General features: G+C 40.2%; 1 protein-coding gene across 1 annotated transcript in view; it reads right to left on the bottom strand.

The window, feature by feature from the left end:
* Positions 1 to 787: 787 nt before the first annotated feature.
* The window catches only part of GARS1 (glycyl-tRNA synthetase 1), a 43,870-nt gene continuing 23,272 nt past the window's right edge, over positions 788 to 21,385 (bottom strand). Inside the window, exons 11-17 of the mRNA XM_055084934.1 lie at positions 15,948 to 16,056; positions 15,004 to 15,148; positions 10,597 to 10,682; positions 8,645 to 8,754; positions 6,064 to 6,157; positions 4,831 to 5,021; positions 788 to 3,248 (exon numbers count right to left, since the gene is read on the bottom strand). Coding sequence (XP_054940909.1) covers positions 3,123 to 3,248; positions 4,831 to 5,021; positions 6,064 to 6,157; positions 8,645 to 8,754; positions 10,597 to 10,682; positions 15,004 to 15,148; positions 15,948 to 16,056 — 861 coding nt within the window. The 3' untranslated portion in view covers positions 788 to 3,122. The remainder of the gene's footprint in view (positions 3,249 to 4,830; positions 5,022 to 6,063; positions 6,158 to 8,644; positions 8,755 to 10,596; positions 10,683 to 15,003; positions 15,149 to 15,947; positions 16,057 to 21,385) is intronic.

A 21,385-nucleotide genomic window follows, 5' to 3' on the forward strand; every position in this document is an offset into this window, starting at 1 on the left:
ACATGCCGCTGAGCGGCTGGGCCCGTGAGCCATGGCCGCTGAGCCTGCGCGTCCGGAGCCTGTGCTCCGCAGCGGGAGAGGCTGCAACGGAGGGAGGCCCGCGTACGACAAAAAAAAAAAAAAAAAAAAAAAAAACGATGTGTCCTGAAACATGCAAGGAAGGTAGGCCATCCCAGCTGGGAGAACAGAAGTCACCAGCACCACAGGAGCTCCTGGCAGGAGGGCAGGGCCACAGGCTACTGGTCTCAGGCATTTCCTGGTGAAGCTCCCAAATTATATCCCAATTTCCGGAAGAGATATTAATTCCTTCCACATGGTCTTAACACAATTATTGGTTAGACGCAGCCCAATAACCAAGAATTATTGAAGAGACAACAAGAGGCGAATTTTGAGGCACAGCAAAATTATTCATCCATTCATTTGCTGAATCTTCAGCTAAATTTCTTTGTGCTGTAGGCCAAATGCCAAACAAACAAAACCTGCCTAGCTACTATGTCTTACACATAGTCAGACTATCAGCAAAGATGCTGGTGCAAGGCTCTTTCACATGAGTGATGCTATCAAAATCTCTCCATCCTAGCTGGCCCCCCACAAGAGACACAGATTAATAGTTTTCCCTGGTGACAGGAGGTTAATTTAGGTGCAGCTGTATCCAGAGATAATTTGGATTTATTTCCAGGTGATCTGGTTCTCTTGTGAAGAGACTCCGCTGGCTAAGACAGTCACTACCATCACCCTAAGTTTACACTGGTTAAGGGACCAATAATAAATAAAGGTCTAGAGTGAATGTATTTCAAGTGATTTATTGAACAAAATAATTTTTCAAATTGTTGTCACAAAGACCTTTGGACATCAGACATCTCTAGTACCATCTCACCCAATTAGTAAGATCATTTCTATATTTACACGACTTGGCAATGATTTCCTTTTCTGGAACACTCATCTGTATTCAGTATTTTACTACTATGAGCTATTAACCAGTATTAAGGTTCTGGACTCCTGCAGAACTCAGGCACAGAACACCTCTCTAGACTCAACTCCTGAATTCCCACCGAAGTTTTAAAGAAACTCCTGTGTTCCTATGTACATTCCATGGAAACCAGTTAGAATCTGACCCTTCCCCATCCCTGTTTTTTGGGAAAGTGAAGAACAGGTGTGGCTTTCCTGAGAGGCAGTGCTACTTACCCAGCTCTTGAGCTATAGCCCAGTTTGCTACATACAAATACATAAATAATAAGGGCCTTACAGTATATCAAGCCAGGACGCTGGCTTTAAATACACATTGGGCTTGAACAGAGGAGAGGTGTATGTGCACACAACTCTTGTATGTAAAGAGCCTCTTTGTTTAGAAAACAACTCTTTCACTGCTTGTGCTCAGAACCAAGCACATGTGACACAGAACCAGAGGCCTCTGCCACTGGCCCATCTTCCCCACTCAGGTAATCAGTCGCTTCAGAGACACTGGGTGTTCTCTCAGGAGAAATCATGCATTGCGCATAGAGGAAAGAACAGAGAAAGCAGGGCTGGTAGAATTAATATCCAGCATCTAACTCATGGCAAATGTATTTTCCAATGAAAAGCGAAGAGCGCTTGGGTTCCAATCCCTTTATGATCCAAAGTAGGTAAATCCCACTATGTGTTTAATATATCTTTTCCCATCAAGCTCATAACAATGTCTGAGGTGGTGGTCACTGTCTGACTATGGAGGTGCCCACTGTAAAAGGAAGTTAAATCAATGGGAAGAAGTAAAGACAACTGCCCCCCACCCCTACTCCAGCCTCAATATGACAATGCTGGAATATACCCCAAGTGAAGAGCTATATTATTAGGAATCTGAGGTGAAAAGAATCCCTAGAAAATAAAAATTCAGTTTACTTAAAAGCTAGTTCCTTCTAATTTAATAATGAATACTTTGAAAAGCACTGGGTAGAAGAGAAATAAGTTTCAGTGAAAGGCTTTCTTCCCCAGAGATTTGTTCAAAACTTCAAGACTCATCCAAAGTCTATTTATTGACCACCTACTAAGTGCAATACTGTGGTAGGCGTCATCAGAGATGAGATAAAGATGAGAGAATCCCCGGGGCATTCTTCAACTGCTCTTCACACCCAAGACAAAGGAAAACATTCTGGAAAGGGCCCCTCCCCTCCCCTCTACTGTCTGAGAGGAAGATGGGAAGCCAGACGGTCTTAGGTCTGTAAATAAAGAGCTGCTCAAATTGGCACATCCTTGAATTTTTTCCTAACAAATAAACATCTGTGTTCTGAGTGTCCTGTACAAAAACATCATAGAAGTCAAGTCCCTCAAAAGCTGAGCCAAAAACTACTAGGCTAGAATCAAGACGCTGTGATGGTTGAGAAGTGCCAAGTCAGACAAGGCAGATGGGGTTCCTCTAGCATCAGGAGTTCAGTGGTTTCCAGGGCTACCTGGGAAGCCAAGTACAAGCACGTCTTGAAATTCAAATAGAGGGTTTCTGTCAAGGCACCCCCTCCCGGAGACTCTGTCAGCAGGACACGGGGGTCAGCAGCCCCGACCCCACCCCAGCAAGCCTCCTCCGCACCTCAGTTCCTCCCAGAAGCCGCCCACCCACTCAGAGACTGCTGCCTCTTTGGCACAGTGCATCACCACCTTCTCGGAGAAAGAGAAAGGATAGAAAAGGCAAATCCACAGACAGAGGACAGATGAGTGGTTGCTTGCAGCTGGGGCTGGGATACGCATGAGAGCTCCTTTTGGAGCGACGGAGATGTTCTAAAATTGGAAGGCAGTTACACAGCTCTGTAAATATACTCAACGCCATCAAATTGTAAGCTTCAAACAGGCGAACTTTACGGCTCTATGAATAAAGTTAATTTTAAAATGTATTAACTGTGTTTAACATTAAGCCATGAGTGTCTACCCAAAGGTAGGAGAAACAGCTTTGCTGAAAACGCGGAAAGATGAGCAAGTGGATTACAGGTTTGTTCAGAATTCCTTCAGCTTTAATTGTGGGAGTAAGATCAGGCAGCCACTGAGGATAAAATGCAGTCCCCGGGAGGAGATGCAATGCTGTGGTTTTTTTGTAAAGTGGATATGATGAGAGTTATTCTTTGATTAGCGCAAATGGTCAAAAGTTGCCGAGACTGTCCTCATTCTTCGATTGTCTCTTTTTTCCCAGTCTCTTGACCTTCAAAGAGAGGATATCTGGCCTCCACGTCAGCCCACGTGATGCTGCCATTGGCCAGATCGCGAACTACACTGGGCAGCTCAGAGACCTGGGGTAAAAGGAAAGAGAAGTCCCAGAGTCAACCAACCCGATTAGATTGTCAGAAAGAGGATTTACCCTGAACTCAGGAAACTATATAGGGAGCCAAGTCAGTGTCTACACGATGACAGCATCCCTCTACAAACTGGTCCCGGCAGCATGTTTCTTGTGACTCCCACTGAATCCTCTTTACCTAGTTACACTCACCTCCTTCCCAGGACAGGGTTCATGCTCTTCTTCCCTCCCAGAATGCCTGCCTGCTCCCTGGATAACTCAATTCTCCCGCAGAGCCTTCCCTAATTATTCCAAATCTCTGTGCAACTTGAAGTTACTTCATGTGTGTAAAATTTAACTCTTAGAACTGGGGTCAATCAAGTAACATGAGTGAAGGGAGCTGGGAACCTGGAGAGCCCCCATTAAGGGGGCCAGCTGTTCCTCGGCCAGAACCAAACACTGGCTGCCACACAGCAGGGGTTCTCAAACTTGAGTAACCATCAGAATCATCTGGAGGGCTTGTTAAACCAGTTCTGCCCGACCTCTCTCTCTCTCTCTCTCTCCAAACTGAAACCCCATCCCAGTTTCTGATTTAGTAGGTCTGGGGTGGAGATTTCTCCTTCCTAACAAGTTCCCAGGCGATGCAGATGCTGCTGGTCCAGGGACCACACTTTGAGAACCCCTGCCCGATGGGAACATCAGTTCAGAGTAGCCAGATCTGGTTCTGTAAAAAGATGAGCCAGAACTCTGTGACCTCTGTAGTAGACTAAAAATTCCCTTGGAAAAAAGCAGTCTTGGGCTTCCCTGGTGGCGCAGTGGTTGAGAGTCCGCCTGCCGATGCGGGGGACACGGGTTCGTGCCCCGGTCCGGGAAGATCCCACATGCCGCGGAGCGGCTGGGCCCGTGAGCCATGGCCGCTGAGCCTGCGCGTCCGGAGCCTGTGCTCCGCAACGGGAGGGGCCGCAGCAGTGAGAGGCCCGCGTACCACAAAAAAAAAAAAAAAAAAGCAGTCTTTCGCTTCTGTTTTCCCTATTACTAACTCTCTGTAACAAGCAGAGCACATGATAGGCACTCTAAATAAAAACCTGCTCAAAATAGTCAGGCGGCTGTCAATTAAAATGGCCACTCTTTCCTTTCCCTCCTGTACTTTTCCCATCTCCACTGTTCCCTTCCCATCAAGTAAAATTACTGAAACATTATTCACTGTTTTGAATTGATTAACATGAAAAAGTTTATACACACTCATGTGTACATTTATATAGAAATATAAAGATAAAACTGTCTAAGGCCCCCAAAGCCTACCAATAAAACTATGGCAACAACCACCGGGGATCATATTTCCCTTGTCCAAATAAATAACTATAAAAGGGAACTGTCAGAGAATGAGCCCAGTGATCTAAATGGCTATAAAATATTAGAGAAGTGTTAATGAATATTTTCATAATTAAGCCGAGGAGATTTGGAATCTGTGCTCTGATAGTAACTTAAAATTAAAAAGAAAAAAAAAGGGGGAGCATAAACACAACAAAATCCATCTCAAATCAGAAGGAACCAGTACACATTTCTAAGATTAAAAATGCCAAAGAGAAGGCTGCCACCTCTGCTCTTATCTGCTGCATGGAGTCTCGGTCCCGCAGGGTTGCCGTGTGAGGGGTCTTGTTCACTGTATCAAAGTCAATGGTGATGCCGAAAGCCACGCCGATCTCATCAGTCCTGGCGTAGCGTCTTCCGATGGACCCCGAGGAATCGTCTACTTTGTGAGAGATGCCGTGCCTGGTCAAGGCTTCCGCTATCCAAAATAAATTAAGTAAATTAAAAATTTAAAAATGAGAAAGTCCCAATGTCATCTAAATGTCGTACAAGCTCAGGACGCTTATAAAAGGGACTAACACAAAAGAGCAGTAAGTTGCAGTTGCAAGAGAAAGAAAAATTCCAAAAGTATAATCCCTTGCTGGGCCCAGCCCCTCACTCATACCTACATCTCATTCAGCTGCAGGGGAACGAGCATCAGACTAAGGCCTCCAAGGCCAGGAGGCTTGCATGACCCTGAGCAGCTCAGTGAACGCTTCCTGTTTCCCAACTCTGAAATATGTGGGCCACACCAGGTGACCACTAGGATTCCTTTCAGTGCTGTGGGTCCACTGGCTGTAGATCCACTGGGGATGTTACCCTTCACTAGGGTTCCCCTGATGAAGCAAGCAGCAGGGTCAATAGGAGAAGCAAGGATGTTTGAAATCTGACTCTTGGGTCCTATGCTGACTCATTCAAATGCAAGAGAAAACATCCCGAGCAAGCATACTCTCTCTCTTAGAAATAAGAGCAGATGCTAAAATCCCTTAGATTTATTCTTTATTCAATATGTATTTTTATTGAAGAAAAGAGACATTTCTGGGGCTTCCCTGGTGGCGCAGTGGTTAAGAATCCGCCTGCCAATGCAGGGGACACGGGTCTGAGCCCCAGTCCAGGAAGATCCCACATGCCGCAGAGCAACTAAGCCCGTGTGCCACACTACTTAGCCTGCGCTCTAGAGCCCGCGAGCCACAACTACTGAGCCCGCGTGCCTAGAGCCTGTGCTCCACAACAAAAGAAGCCACTGAAGTGAGAAGCCCACGCAACGCAATGAAGAGTAGCCCCCCTCGCCGCAACTAGAGAAAGCCCCCGTGCAGCAATGAAGACCCAATACAGCCATAAATAAATAAATAGATAAATAGATAGATAAATAAATAGATAAATAAATTTATATATATATATATAAAAAAAGAGAGACATTTCCTAAAATTCAGTCTACTTGACAGTATTCCCATGGAGATTACCCAACTGGATTTGCTTACATAATTCCTTGACAAACGGCATGAACTCCTGGTTTTGGCTCAGTGGAAGGACGGAACATTTGAATGGAGCTACTACAGCAGGGAAACTGAAGAACTAGATGGTTTGAAAAGAAAGAAATCCAAATATGTTAGTGTATAAAGATCTAAACATTAATGTCCAATCTTCACTATCAAAATACTAGAAAACATGATATGAAAAAGCAGTGTGACAAAACAGAGAAAGCAGCATAACCAGAACTAGAATCAGAAAGATCTCATTCTCAGTTCTGAATTTGGACCAACTCAGTGAACTCTCCCTCTCTGGACCTTAGTTTCTCCATCTAAAAAGTAGGTCTCTACCATCTGCTCTGCTTACTTGGCAGGTCTATTGTAAGAAAGTTAAATGATGTAAAGGCATTCTGAAAGCTACCATCTAAGATGGTAATTATCTGGTACCACTTAAAAGCCTTACTTCTTTCTGTGGAGATCCCTAAAGAACTTCCCCCCAAATCATCAGAGAAGTAGTGTCAAAAGACAAAATTCCATTCTGTCCTTTAAGAGATTCAGCATAGCTGAAGGCTCTCTGAGCCTTAGTGACTAAGTAAAACAGAAAAGCTTAATTAGCTCACAACTGTGTGTCCCAAAGAAATAGTAGAAAACAAACAAGAAAGATGCTCTGTATAACCATAGAAAAGTACAGCCCTCCTAAACTGCTCCTTAAACAGGTTTCAGATTTATTCAGAAATAAAACAAAGATATTCTGTTGAAGGCAAACTAGTCTACCATTTGGGGTTGGAAATGAGAGCTGAAGATAGTTCTTAAATAATATCTGTAAAAAAGGTTCACTTAAAGGCAAGAATATGAGACTCAGAATGAGTAGGTCCCATTAAAATAATGAATGACACAGGGTCCAGTTTAGCCCCCCAAAAGCCTAATTAATCTTAAATGCCAAGCAATGGTGAATATTCCACTGTAAGTAAACCCTAGACTCTACCAATATAGCACCTGAATCATGGAACACTCAGAATTCCACTCCTCTCCTCCATCTTGTGATAATTTCATTAAACGTGAGAGAGAAGTGGGGACCTGCCTTCATAGAAAATTAATTTTTTTTATCTCACCAGCAATGCTTTTATACCAAATTTACAAGAAGATGGCTCGAGGGACTATGTGCTAACAATTTAGAAACATATTTGGCTTCTCACAGCCTAATCAAATTTCTCTCCATGATGAGAATCTCTGTGCAATTCATAAAACACTGTAATTTATTCTTGCCTAGTCTTTATGAAATGTTTATTAAAACTCTAGTTATATCAATATCATTAGATTCAAAGGAATAGATAAAAGATTTTTTAAAGAACTTTTCATTAGAAAAATAGCAGGAAAAGCTTGAAGCAAACTTGACCTCTAAAAAGAGCACATTCCGTTAAGTATGACATCATTCCTCAGGAAGAAGCATGCCTTATGTTTGCATGTCTGGTGTCCAGCTCAGGTTCTTACTATCTGTTAATGAATGAAAAGCTGCTCCTTAAATGTCAGGAAATGAGGATATAACTTTAAGGCAGAGAATAAAAGAGTAGTTTTATTAGCTACACATTACCCATGGTACGTCAGACTTTTAAAAATACTGGTGCCAAGAACTCATCAGTCCATTTTCAAGATGAAACATCCTAGAAAGAACTACAGAGCTCATGTCCAACATTGGGTACACACTCAGCTTTAGCTGGTCATGCAGGTAAGAATGCTTCTTTCAGTTAATTTGACCTATACAACCTCTCCTCCCTAGCATTCTTCTTCTGAGTGCCTTTCCTGGAAACCTGAAGCTATAAATTAAAGGAGTATAATTTCCACAGGCAGAGGCGAGGTGAGAAAGGTGAAATTAGCCAGAATGAAGAGATACTTGGAAGGCATGCAGCAGTGATCCAAAAGCATCCGAGCCAAAAGAAAACTTGAGGGAGTGGATGAAAACTTCTTAAAAACATTTATCTTTAGCTAGGCTTGAATGTTAGGAAAGGCTACACCTCACATACTACTGCCCAATTTATTATCTGTCAATCTCCCACACTGGAATCACCTGGGGTTCTTATTTTTAAAAAACCCAGAAAACCAGATCCCTGAGTCTCAGACCTAGTGAGAATCAGTATCTCTGGAATAGAACCTAGGAATTTACATCTTTACCCCCAACATACCCCAGGACTATTTTATGCAGTTTGAGAAGGTTCCTTTCAATGCTTTACCAAAGTATAAATACAGTTTTTTGGTTTGATCAAATTCTATGAATTATCTCCTCCTTCCCAATTTTCTGAAAACACGAGTATATCCAGAAAGTACCATTCCTTCCATTGATGCAATACAGACAGTTCTCCCAAAGTTATATGTTCTGTCTCAGAACTCAAATGCAACTAAAACAATGGCATCTAGAATAATCTACATATCCAAGCTCAAATGAGATAAAAAAGTGCTTTGCTTTGTAAACAGTTAAGCAAAGATGTTAACATTACAGTAAATAACGACTGATTGTTTCAGAGTTGTCTTAACATCACTCCGTAAATGTTGTTCTCTGACACTGTAAGAGAACAGCACACTGTACATGACAACTCACCGTTCTCTGTTCATCTCCCTCGCGTATTTGGAATGTATGTTCAAATACTGTATACATGATCCTACCCAGGCCAAATGAGGGTTCAATTACACTCGGAACAACTTCTTCCACTGCAAGAGAGAGAGAAATTCAGTAACACTCTCTCAAACCTCACATAACGCATTTCAGGTCCTCTCTAAACAATTCTTACTGGCCCTAAAAATATCTCTATTCTAGATAGATTGTGATCGATCTTGTACATCAGGACAAAGAAATCAGAACAATCCTAAAAACTATTTCCTGGTAGAAAACACAATGCCTTTAAAGAGAAAAGTGGAGTGAAAAAATTTTTTACCAAATTTAATTTTGTTTATACAGCATAAAAATGAAACAAGGGCTTCCCTGGTGGCGCAGTGGTTGAGAATCCGCCTGCCAATGCAGGGGACACGGGTTCGTGCCCCGGTCCGGGAAGATCCCACATGCCACGGAGCAGCTGGGCCTGTGAGCCATGGCTGCTGAGCCTGTGCATCTGGAGCCTGTGCTCCGCAACGGAAGAGGCCACAACAGTGAGAGGCCGCGTACCACAAAAAAACAAACAAACAAAAACCAAAAAAAACACAAGATACCAGGGTATTCCTTCCCCACTTGGTAAGCTATGAACAATAGCAGCCACACTCTATCATCTGCCTCGGCTATGCAGAAAGCATTAAAACTCTAGAGCATTTGTAAGACTTAGCTAGAATAAAAAAATCTACCACCACAGCTGGCAAAATTAACAAAAACAACTCCTACATACAACAAGTATCATGTGATTTGTGTTTTACTCTTTATCTTGCTATCGGGATGAGAACTCCTTAAGAGAGCCAAGTTACTGCCACCGTTATTTCCAAGGTTCTGGGGTCAGGAGCCCCTCAGAGAAGAGTTGGCTCAGGGACCAGCACTCAATCCAATACATTTACCTGGGCGCCACAGCTCTTCCCATGGGTGAGGCTATGCCTGTCGTATACACAGGAACTGTCTTTGATTATTACTTATTATTCAGAAAGGAAGCATGGCTAAGCATTATCCAGGTCTAAGGTAACTGACCCTAACCTTGGAGAATTTGTGTTTCAAGAGAAATGAGACAATTGGAACCAAAAACTTACACATGAGAATAACACTTCAGAAATATGATCAAGGCATTTCCTGCCCATCCTTTCCTGGCATCCAAGCAATGGTGAAGTACAGCTCTGAGCCAGCTACCAGGATAGTGGCTAAAAAGCCCCAGAGTATGAAGAAGGATCCCCTGCTTCCTCCTATCACTTTTCAGACTCCTTTTACAGCTCATTGCAGCCTGGTGACAACGATGCAGGCCAAACACAAATGGAAAAGGAGGCCTGCTTGCTCCATGGGCAGTAGCATCTCAAATACCCACTACTTTTAGTTTCCAGAAGCTTCAATTCAGCCAGTTAACCACAAGCATCCTTTGTATATTCTCCAAAATAGTCATTTCCCAATTCATGGAATTTGTTGTACCAAAAATAATCATCTCCTTGGCTTTTAAAAAAGCATGAAAGATCACTAATCTAAACTACTTTTAACAAGTTAATTTGCCAAAATAGACAGAAGGGATGAGTTCTCTCTTTTGCTTAAGAAACAAAAGGACTTTTCCTTAAAGTGAGAAAAAAAAAAGATGTTTTTAATCAGAGAGATATTCTTCATATGTACCTCAGGTCACAGATAACATAAAGGTGGCATTATAAATTATTCTTCAATATGAGTACAATTATGTTTAAAAACAAAAAAAAAACCCCGAGATAATACCTTGAACATATTCATCAAATTTAGGGTTATAGCATTAAGGATTTATTTTTCTTCTTCAAATTTTCCATAAAATGGTTATGCTATAAAACTTAAAAAAACAAAAAAACAAAATGCCTTTAAGAAGTAATGATTTTTGTTTGTTTGTTCCTTAATTATTTTTACAAATTTACCATGTAGTGTTTTCTGGAACCTCTTCACATTGACCATGTCTTTTGTCAACTGAAATGTTTTCCCTTCAGTTTCAATAGTAAATTCCCTACAAAGAAACAAGGCACATTACATATTGGTGAAAACACATATCCCATACCTTAATTTAAAGAAGTTTTACAGATTGCTAAACTGTTTTTCATTTTAAGTGTAATACAACTTGGTCAACAATCCAGATATAACAGCTGAAGTCAAATTTAAATTATTTCATAAGAAATACCAAATTAATTATTCTAACAACGACACCAAACAGTATTTTGGGAGGCACCCCAAAATGTGGTTATTCTTATAAAATTCCACAAGTGACTTATGACCAATTCTTTTGGTTTTGAGATCAAGGTAAAACCAAAGAAAAATTTAAAATTCAGTTTTAGAATAATTACAATAAATTTGTCAAAAACGGGCCTGCTGGCAAAAAGACCACTGTCCCAACAAATGTAAAAATGACCAACTTGTCATCTTACAGAAAGAAATTTTAAAACTCCCATACTATTTCCAAAATAAACTTCGACACTTATGTTGATGAAGATCAGCTTAAAAGAAGTTTAATGATTCTGCTTGACATGTCAATATAAAATACTATCCCCACAAAAATCACTGCCTGTGTGCTATATGTTCATATCCTGAGATACGGCCATTCCATTTCAGGTTATAAGAATCCACCTTTATAAAGCACTTCGTGTAATACCTGTATTTCAGCTTATGAAGTGTTCCCTCACATTATGAAGATCAATTTGGATGTGTCTTATCTCACAAGCAGCTCAGGGCAGGGAAAAGAGTGCCCTCATGTGGTTGTCCTTGAAGCTGTGTGGCTGATACATGGTACACTGCATTTTGCTAGTTTCTAGCAGTGATAATCTCATGCATCATATGAATGGTTTTCATTGATTGCCTCCATTTTTACTATTCTGTCTGAAGTCTGTGCACACAAGCATTAAAGACTCCATACAAACAGTATCATATATATTGTCTCTGTGAGCACAATCTAAGTGTAGAGTAGGTAATAATTATTAAAAAGCTGAAATTAGCAAGGAGATAGACATTATTTGAGAATAATTTTTTAAAACCTGTCTTGTTTGTAGATAATGATATCTGCTAGTAACCTATGTTTATTTTATTGGCATTTTATGTTATTTTAGCATAAACAGACATTAATTCTGGGAGACCAGAAATGTTTTTAAATTTCTTGTAAATTCTATCTTCAAATTACAAGAGTTCATCTTATGATAGTTCTTTTGACAAATACACATACACATGCAACCACCATCGCCCCAAAGGTTCCCCTAAGTCCCTTCTCCTTCAATCCCCTCCACTGTTTCTATTGCTATAAACTAGATTTGTCTTTCCTAGAATTTGGCGTATAATCCTTTGTGTAAAAGGGGTTTGGCAAAATTTTTGTGTATGAAATATTCAGGGTTTGCAGGCCATATGCAGACTCTCATACTCTGTTTTTTTAAACAATGCTTTGAAAATGCATGTCATTCTTAGCTAGATAGTGGTACAAAAAACAATATGAAAGATGTTTCAAGTGCACTTAAAATGTGTACTTTTTGGTTATCAGGTATTCTATAAATGGCGAGTAAGTTGATTAACAGTGTTTGTATCTTCAATTTCCTATTGATTCTTTTTTGTCTACTTGTTCTACTGATCACTGAGACGGGTGTAGAAATCGCCAACTGTGATGGTAGATTTGTCTAACTTTCCTTTCAGTTCTGCTAAGTTTGCTTTATATATTTTGAGGTTGTTTTTAGTGGCATACAAGGTTAGAGGTGATGTGCCTTCTTGATGAATTGATCCCTTTACCATTATGAAATGCAACCTGGTAATTTTCCTTGTTCTGAAGTTTACTTTGCCTGATGTTAATAAGCCACTCCACCTTCTTGATTACTGTTTGTATGGGAAATATTTTAAAATTCTTTTCCTTTTAAGCCTATTTGTGTACAGGCATATCTTGTTTTATTGTGCTTCAGTGATACCGCATTTTTTGCAAATTGAAGATTTATGGCCAACCAACATCGATAAATCTCTCAGTGCTATTTCTCCAATAGCATTTGCTCACTTCATGTCTCTGAGTCATATTTTGGTAATTCTCACAAATTTCAAACTTTTTCATCATTATTATATTTGTTATGGTGATCTATGATCAGTGGTCTTTGATGTCACTAAAGATTTCAACTTGCTGAAGGCTCAGATGGTCGTTAGCATTTTTCAGCAATGAAGTATTTTTTAATTAAGGTATGTACATTGGTTTTTATTTTTTATTTTTTTGGCCACGCCGCACGGCATGTGGGATCTTAGTTCCCTGACCAGGGATCAAGCCCATGCTCCCTGCAGTGGAAGCACAGAGCCCTAACCACAGGACCACTAGGGAATTCCCTATTTTTAAAATATAACGGCTATTGCACACTTGATAGAGTAGGTTACAGTATAAACATAAATTTTACATGCACTGGGAAACCAAAAAAAATTTGTGTGACTCACTTTATTGCAACATTCACTTTATTGCAGTGGTCTGGAACCGAACCCACAATATGTCCAAGGTATGCCTGTATATTACAGTTACAGTCAGTTTCCTGGAAACAGCATTTAACTGGGTCTCGAATTTTTTAACCAGTTCGACAGTTAAAAGCTATTAATTTGAGTGTTTAAATCATTATATTTAATATAACTATCAATATTGTTGAGTTGAAATCTACCATTTCCTGAGTTATTTTCTATTGGTCTCATCTGTTCGTGGTTCATTTTTCCTCTTCTCCTGTCTTTTTCTGGAGCATTTTTTATTATTCTCTTTTAGCCCTCTCATTGGGTTATTAGTTATATCCCTTTGGTTTCTGTGTGTTTTATCCAGGCAATTGCTCTGGAGTTTACGGTATGTCCTTTTCTAAACTTACCATGGTGTACCTCCACATGTAATGTACACACCTCAAAACAGTATACATATTCTCACGTATTCCCAAGTCTTCGCTTCCATCCTTTGGGCTACTGATGTCATACATTTTACTTCTACACATTATAAATTTCACAGTACATTGTTATTGTTTTTGCTTTAAACAACCCCTTATCTTTTAAAGAAATTAAGAGATGTCATTTTAAAGAAATGAAAGAAAATGTTACTCATATTCACCCACATATTTATCATTTCTAGAGCTCTTAATTTCTTTGGATAGATCTAAATTTCTACACTTCTGCCTGAAGGACTTCCTTTAGCATTTCTTGCAGTGTAGGTCTGGCTGGCAATGTATCCTCTTGAGTTTTTTGTCTGAAAATATTTTCTCTTCATTTTTGAAAGATATTTTTGCTAGGTATATGGCTTTTGTCTGTAAGCAGTTAAAAAGATTTCATTCTATTGTATTGTGGGTAGGTACACACAATTTCGTTTGAGATACTGCCTCTAGATGTTCTATTTGGTTCTTTTTTACATATACATTCCCATTTCTCTCCTCATATGTTCATGTTTCATGTTTTCTCTTAACATCGTTGAGCACAGGAAGCATATTTATAGTAACTGTTTTTTTATTTTTATTTTTTATTTTTTTTGGCTGTGTTGGGTCTTCGTTGCTATGGGTGGGCTTTCTTTAGTTGCGGCAAGAGGGGGCTACTCTTCGCTGAGGTGCGTGTTCTCATTGTAGTGGCTTCTCTTGTTGTGGAGCACAGGTTCTAGGCACACAGGCTTCAGTAGTTGTGGCACGAGGGCTCAATAGTTGTGGCTCACAGGCTTACTTGCTCCGCAGGATGTGGGATCTTCCCGGACAAGGGGTCGAACCCGTCTCCCCTGCATTAGCAGGTGGATTCTCAACCACTGTGCCACCAGGGAAGCCCCTATAATAATTGTTTTAACATCCTTCTGTATTACTTTCATCATGTTTGTCATTTCTGGGTGTTTCTTTTGACTGATTTTTCTCCTCTTTATGAGTCATATTTTCATGCTTTCTCATATGTCTAGAAATTTTTTATTGTTTGCCAGACACAGTAAATTTTACATTGTTTAGTGCTGGATTTTGTTGAATTCCTTTAAAGATTCTTCTCTATCATTTTTACATTTATACTTACAACAATTACACAGACGACTCCAAAGTTCAAAAAAAGAGCACTGACTTAAGAGATAGATGTAGTTACTAATTACCTTCGATAAGTCTCCTCCTCTAAGAAAGTTATTGGGAAAAAAAAAAAATCTTTATAGTCCATATCAAGTCTATTTCCAGGCCATAATGCCAAAATCTCGACAAACACAGTCCTTTAAATGTAGCCAAGAGATAGTACTTACCCGCAAAACATTTCTAAAGAAACTCATCTCACCCTAACTTTCAAAACCTGGCAGAGAAGTCATAGCTGACTGGAGCCCATGTAAAAGTACACATCTTAAATCTTACCCTTTTTCATTCAGTAGTTTCTCCATTTCTGTAATGTAACACTCATCACAAATGGCAAGGTACTCCATCACCAGCTTTGCATCCTTCTTATACGCCTTGCCAATTGCTCCCTTATTAGGTTCAAACTGAACAACACTGACTGTTTTGTATGAAGTAGTCAAGGAATACAAAACTACAGAACTGCCTTAGTATTTCAGGAAATGATCTTGAAGACAAGCCATCGTCAACTTGAAACAACTATCAGTTCCCTACTGGTGTCCGAGATCCTCTATATGCTGATTTCCAGAGCAAGATGAAACAAACACCCACAAAATCATTCCGATAAACCTCAGTCAAAATAAGTAAACACAATCAAGAAAGACTTCTTCAAAGTTACAGTGAGATAAAGGGATATTATCTAATCAGCAGTATAACCCAATACATAGCATAATAACCTCTGAAAACAATTCATTCATTTCTCAAATGTCTCAACACCACAGGATCTATTTCCTGTTACTGGCCTAGCCCTTAGATCAGCTCACAATCTCACTGGCTGGTAAAAGAAGAAAATTTCTCCTTTGATGATCTACAGATCAAGTGAACTAAATTATTTCATCTACCATAAAAGGCACTCATCTTTTAATAGAGAAAGTATTTACCAGGCACCCTTTAATTAAAGAGCATGTATGTAGATGAAGGTGTGGGAAATGGCTGAGAAAAATTGGTCAACATCCTGAAAGACATGCAGAGCATTTTTCTTTCAAGGACCAGACACTGAGTGGGCACATGTCAGATTACAAGTAAAGAGAATAGGAAAGGAGCAATGAGATGGGTAAAATAATAAATTCTAAATAAAGTGCCCAAACATCTCAGTTTATCCATAGAACAAGGTATAGACTTGGACTTATCCATTTCCAAGATGTTTACACTGTAGTCCTGGGCTGCTGAAGTGACCAGAAAGGATATGGGCTCTTTCAGAGGCTTCTCAGCTACGAGTGGGACTTTAGTGGCTCTCGCATGACAAGAAAGGTCATAACAGGAACGGTCAGCACATCCAACAATCTCAATCCAGCCCTAAGAAGACATAATAGAGAAAAACATTTGTAAGTCACACAAGGTTCATTCACAAATGCATGCGGATTATAGGTAACTCTTTCACATACTCAAGAATAATTCAATTATAGAATCTCCACTCAACTTTTATAAATGTTTGAAATGGGAATAGTTTTATACATCGGGTAGTAACACCCTTACAAAATATAATTCACACATGTACACAAAATAGTCTTTTTATTTTCTGGACAGAATTATTTTGCCATATTGTGAATGTGGGGTAAACTAATATTTTCTAGGATTTAGTTATGGAAATAAAATGTGAACCAAGGGCTTCCCTGGTGGCGCAGTGGTTGGGAGTCCGCCTGCCGATGCAGGGGACGCGGGTTCGCGCCCCGGTCCGGGAGGATCCCGCGTGCCGCGGAGCGGCTGGGCCCGTGAGCCATGGCCGCTGAGCCTGCGCGCCGCTGTGCCTGCGCGTCCGGAGCCTGTGCTCCGCGACGGGAGAGACCACAACAGTGAGAGGCCCGCGTACCGCAAAAAAAAAAAAAAAAAAAAGTTAACCAAGACAAAACTGGCAGATCTATTTCAAATTTGTGACCAGGATTCAAAATGAATCTGGCAGAAACCGCTAGTGCAACACCGTGTTACATAAGGGGCTTTAGCATCCATGGATTTTGGCAACCTTGTGGGGGGGGTTCCTGGATAACAATCCCCGACAGATACCGAGGGACCACTGTAATGGTTCTTCCCCCCTCACACTCATACATTTATGTTGTTAAAACTCTGGCTCAAATCAAAGAAGTAAAACCTGCAAAGTTATTATTCTCTGTGCACTTTTAAGAACTGCCAAAGAGAAGGGCATGGCTATTTCGGAAGAGCCCTACACTAGGCAAGTAAATCACATCCCTGGCCAGAATTCGACCTCCTCAATTCCAGAGAGTGCACACAACAGCACATTCCCAGAGACCTGCTAGCACCACACACACGAAGGGTCGAGGGGTCAACCAAGATCCCTTTTGTGAGTCCACACAGAACATATGCACCCACAAATCTAAACCTGGTGCTCACCTCAAAAAAAAGTTTGTGGAGAAGGAAAACAGGAAGAAAAACTTTCATGATCTTTTAAAACCATGGAAGATAGTTAAGAGGAGGAAGTACTTCACCAGTCTTTACCACAGATAACAACAGTTCATGGGTTAGTGACCCCATTAGCCACCTGAAAAATCCCTTTAGGGTTCAGAGACCAACACAGGTGACAAAAAATAAGGTCAACAGCAGCAGGTGGGAAGGCAAGGATTCACCAAGGGGATTAGCAACATGAGAAGCGGAGATATTACAACAGAAATCATGACATTACAATAAAAGAGCAGCAGAAATAAGAACATGCTATTATGATGCTGTGGTGATGGTAGTCTGAACATAGGTGACAAAGTTACGAAGGATAACACGTGTGTGGGGAAATCCGTCGGGAGTTAGTTATATCACAGCATGCCCCGCACCTACGTCAGTCAGGTTCATAACTCTTCGCCGGAAGACTCTTAAGAGAATTTACAAAGAAAATAATATAGCGTGTATGCATTTTTCTGAACCATTAAAAAGGAAAGAGGGGCTTCCCTGGTGGCGCAGTGGTTGAGAATCTGCCTGCCAATGCAGGGGACAGGGGTTTGAGCCCTGGCCTGGGAAGATCCTACATGCCACGGAGCAACTGGGCCCGCGAGCCACAACTACTGAGCCCGCGCGTCTGGAGCCTGTGCTCCGCAACAAGAGAGGCCGAGATAGTGAGAGGCCCGTGCGCTGCGATGAAGAGTGGCCCCCGCTCGCCGCAACTAGAGAAAGCCCTCACACAGAAACGAAGACCCAACACAGCCAAAAATAAATAAATTAATAAATAAATTTTTTTTTTTTTTTTTAAAAAAAAGGAAAGAAAGGTGGTTCTCTGGTGGCCTAGTGGTTAGGATTCTGGGCTTTCACTGCCGGGGCCCGGGTTCAATCCCTGGTTGGGGAACTGAGATCCCTCAAGCCGTGCTGCGTGGCCAAAAAAAAAATTTTTTTATTTAAAAAAAAAAAAAAAGGAAAGAGAAAGAAAATAGATTACGATGCATCACAAGAAGGAGGAAATGAATAGAGTGCTAATGCATCCCATCAGCCTTGAAGGGTAAACAGAATGGACAGATGCTCAAAGAGGAAAAAGGAACTTTTTCTATGTTGCTATTTCATTGTTTTATTGACTTTCTCCCTCTGAAAAGTTTTGAAAAAACTGTTAAGTAGCTTCTGAAGGGCGTATTTAAGTGTTAACACCCAATAATACAGCCAGCCCTCTGTATCTGTGGGTTCCGCATCTGCGAATTCAACCAACTGTGAGTGAAACATATTCAGAAAAAAAAATTCCGGAAAGTTCCAAAAAGCAAAACTTAAATTTGCTGCAAATCTGGCAACTACTGGTGTAGCATTTACATTGTGTTCGGTATTATAAGTAACCTAAAGATGATTTAAAGTATATGGGAGGATGTGCATAGGGTCTATACAGATACTAAGCCATTTTATATAAGAGACTTGAGCATCCAGGATTTTGGTGTCCGTGGGGATTGTGGAACCAAGCCTCAGCAGACACCAAGGGATGACGGTATTCCCTCTGTATGAAGTGTCTACTGCTCTCAAAACTTGGCATCAGATAGCTATACTAAACACACAGCTCAGCAGGCCACAAATGTAGGCATTTGTGCTCAATTCAGTTTCCTACCCAACAAAAGAAAACTCAGTAAAGAACAGGTACTGTTTCGGTCACAGAATAAAACTTAATAACAGCATTACTACCACAGGGGTGGCAGGTTCCATTTCTTGTTAACGCCTAAGTTACTTTTCAAAAGCAAAGTGTTTTCAAAAATTCTTAAGAACCTGTTATTTGAATAAGAACAAAAGAGGTAAAAAGCTTAGTTAAGTAGATATCTAGTTAGTCCTTCTCATGAATAATTACTTTTGCCTTTAATCCAAAGAGTTTGGGAAAATTCAACCATCACAACTACTAAGATTTCCAAGCACATGCTACCACATGGGGTACTTCAAATAAAGAGGCAAATATAAAACTCATATAAGCTCAGAAATCCCAACACTTAACAACAACAACAAAAAAGGAATTAAAGAAAAAAGCTTAAAAACATGTAACTTGATCATTTGACAGTCACTAAAGATGTCAACTAGTATATCTATGCTCTTCAACATATAAACTTGCTCATTACCATTTACTAAAGATGTCAATGAACATATTTATGTACTGAAAGGTGACACTACAAAAACACGCCTAAGAATGGTAGACAACAACTTAGGGATCGTGGTTCTCTGAGCAGAGAGAGGAAAAGGGTGGAACATTAGCTGTATCAGTAACTTTTTTATTAAAAAAATAAAATATGAAGCACACAAAAAGAAAATATTAAAGGCTTTAAAGGAGTTCTCCCTTCTCCTTAAAAGTCTGTCACTTTGGAGCTTCTGGTTTTGTTTAGTCCAGTCTTCCAATGACCTTACACAAAACACTGTAGCCTAATCTCAAAGCTAGGCCCACATTTCTGTTTTTAAATTTTTTTCTTAATTCTTTTAGATTTAGGTATAATTAACATATAAGATTATATTAGTTTCAGGTGTACAACATAATGATTCGATATTTGTATATACTGCAAAATGATCACCATAATAAGTCTAGGTAATATCCGTCACCACACAGTTACAATTTTTTTTTCTTGTGATGAGAACTTTTAAGACCTACTCTCTAAGCAAATTTCAAATATATAATACAGTACTATTAACTATAGTTACCATGCTGTACATTACATCCTCAGGACTTATTAGGCTCACATTTTCTGATCTCTCACCCTTGAAGGTTTGGCCACAGCTCACATGGACACTCAGGAAAGGATGAGCAGGAGTGCAGTAGGGTTTATGAAAGCAGTGTAGCACAATGGTTAAGAGCAGGGGCCTGGAGTCAGATAGCCCTGGTTCACACCCCAGCTCCACTACTCACTAGCTGTGAGACTCGGGCAAATTACCTAACCTCTCAGCACTTCAGTTTCCTCAGAAATAGGACGAGTGCACAGAATTACTGTGAGGATTACATAAGATAATAATACACTTAGAACGGTATACAGCCCTTAACAGTTCCAAATATTAAATGAACAAACAAATGAAATGTAATCCAGGCCAGATTCAGAATCTAAATTGAGATAGCAAGAATTTGTGTCCAGGACTTCCCTGGTGGCGCAGTGGTTAAAAATCTGCCTGCCAACACAGGGAACACGGGTTTGAGCCCTGGTCCGGGAAGATCCCACACGCCGCGGAGCAACTAAGCCCGTGTGCCACAACTACTGAGCCTGCACTCTAGAGCCCGTGAGCCACAACTACCGAGCCCACGTGCCAAAACTACTGAAGCCTGCGTGCGTACAGCCTGTGCTCCGCAACAAGAGAAGCCACCGCAATGAGAAGCCTGCGCACTGCAATGAAGAGTAGCCCCCACTCGCCGCAACTAGAGAAAAGCCCGTGCACGGCAACGAAGACCCAATGCAGCCAATAAATAAATAAATAAACAAACAAATAAATAAAATAAAAAATAAATCTATTAAAAAAAAAGAATTTGTGTCCAGTTTAACTTGAAATCTTCTCATACAAAACAGAAAATAGTTTATTGGCCTAATTTGAAAATGAAAAGAAATTCCAGAAAATGTAATACATTTTGATGTTAATGATCACCTACAATCCAAAAATAATTACCACTATCATTTTAGCATATGTCAAGTAAGCTTGTGAAGAAAGTAAAGTAACAAGAAAAACCTAACAGATTCTTTCCTAATTCCACAAAGAGAATATATTAAAAACAATATCAGTAACAGCCACTAAAGGTATATGCATATCATTATGCATGTACACATGTGTATATGTTTGTAAAGCATATAAAATTATCTTGAATAGGGGTTGACAAACCAAGGCTCATGGGCTAAGAATGGTTCTTAGATTTTTAAAGGGTTGTTAAGTGAAAACAAAAAACAAAACCCCCCAACCAAGAAGAGAGGCAGCAGAGATCCACAAAGCCTAAAATATTTACTATATTTACTAAAGAAAACATTTGTTCATGCCTGATCTAGAAAAGAGATGTGAAACACTTCTGAGGAGCATACAATAGGAAGTTTCACTTTCTACATAACACACTTAAGAATTATTTTTTGCTTTCTGTTTTATAAAACAGGGTCATCATTTTTTTAATGACTTTTTTTTTTTTTTTTGCGGTACGCGGGCCTCTCACTGTTGTGGCCTTTCCCGTTGCGGAGCACAGGCTCCAGACGCGCAGGCTCAGCGGCCATGGCTC

Source organism: Physeter macrocephalus, chromosome 5 (assembly GCF_002837175.3).
Source record: "Physeter macrocephalus isolate SW-GA chromosome 5, ASM283717v5, whole genome shotgun sequence".
NCBI classification, from domain to species: domain Eukaryota; kingdom Metazoa; phylum Chordata; class Mammalia; order Artiodactyla; family Physeteridae; genus Physeter; species Physeter macrocephalus.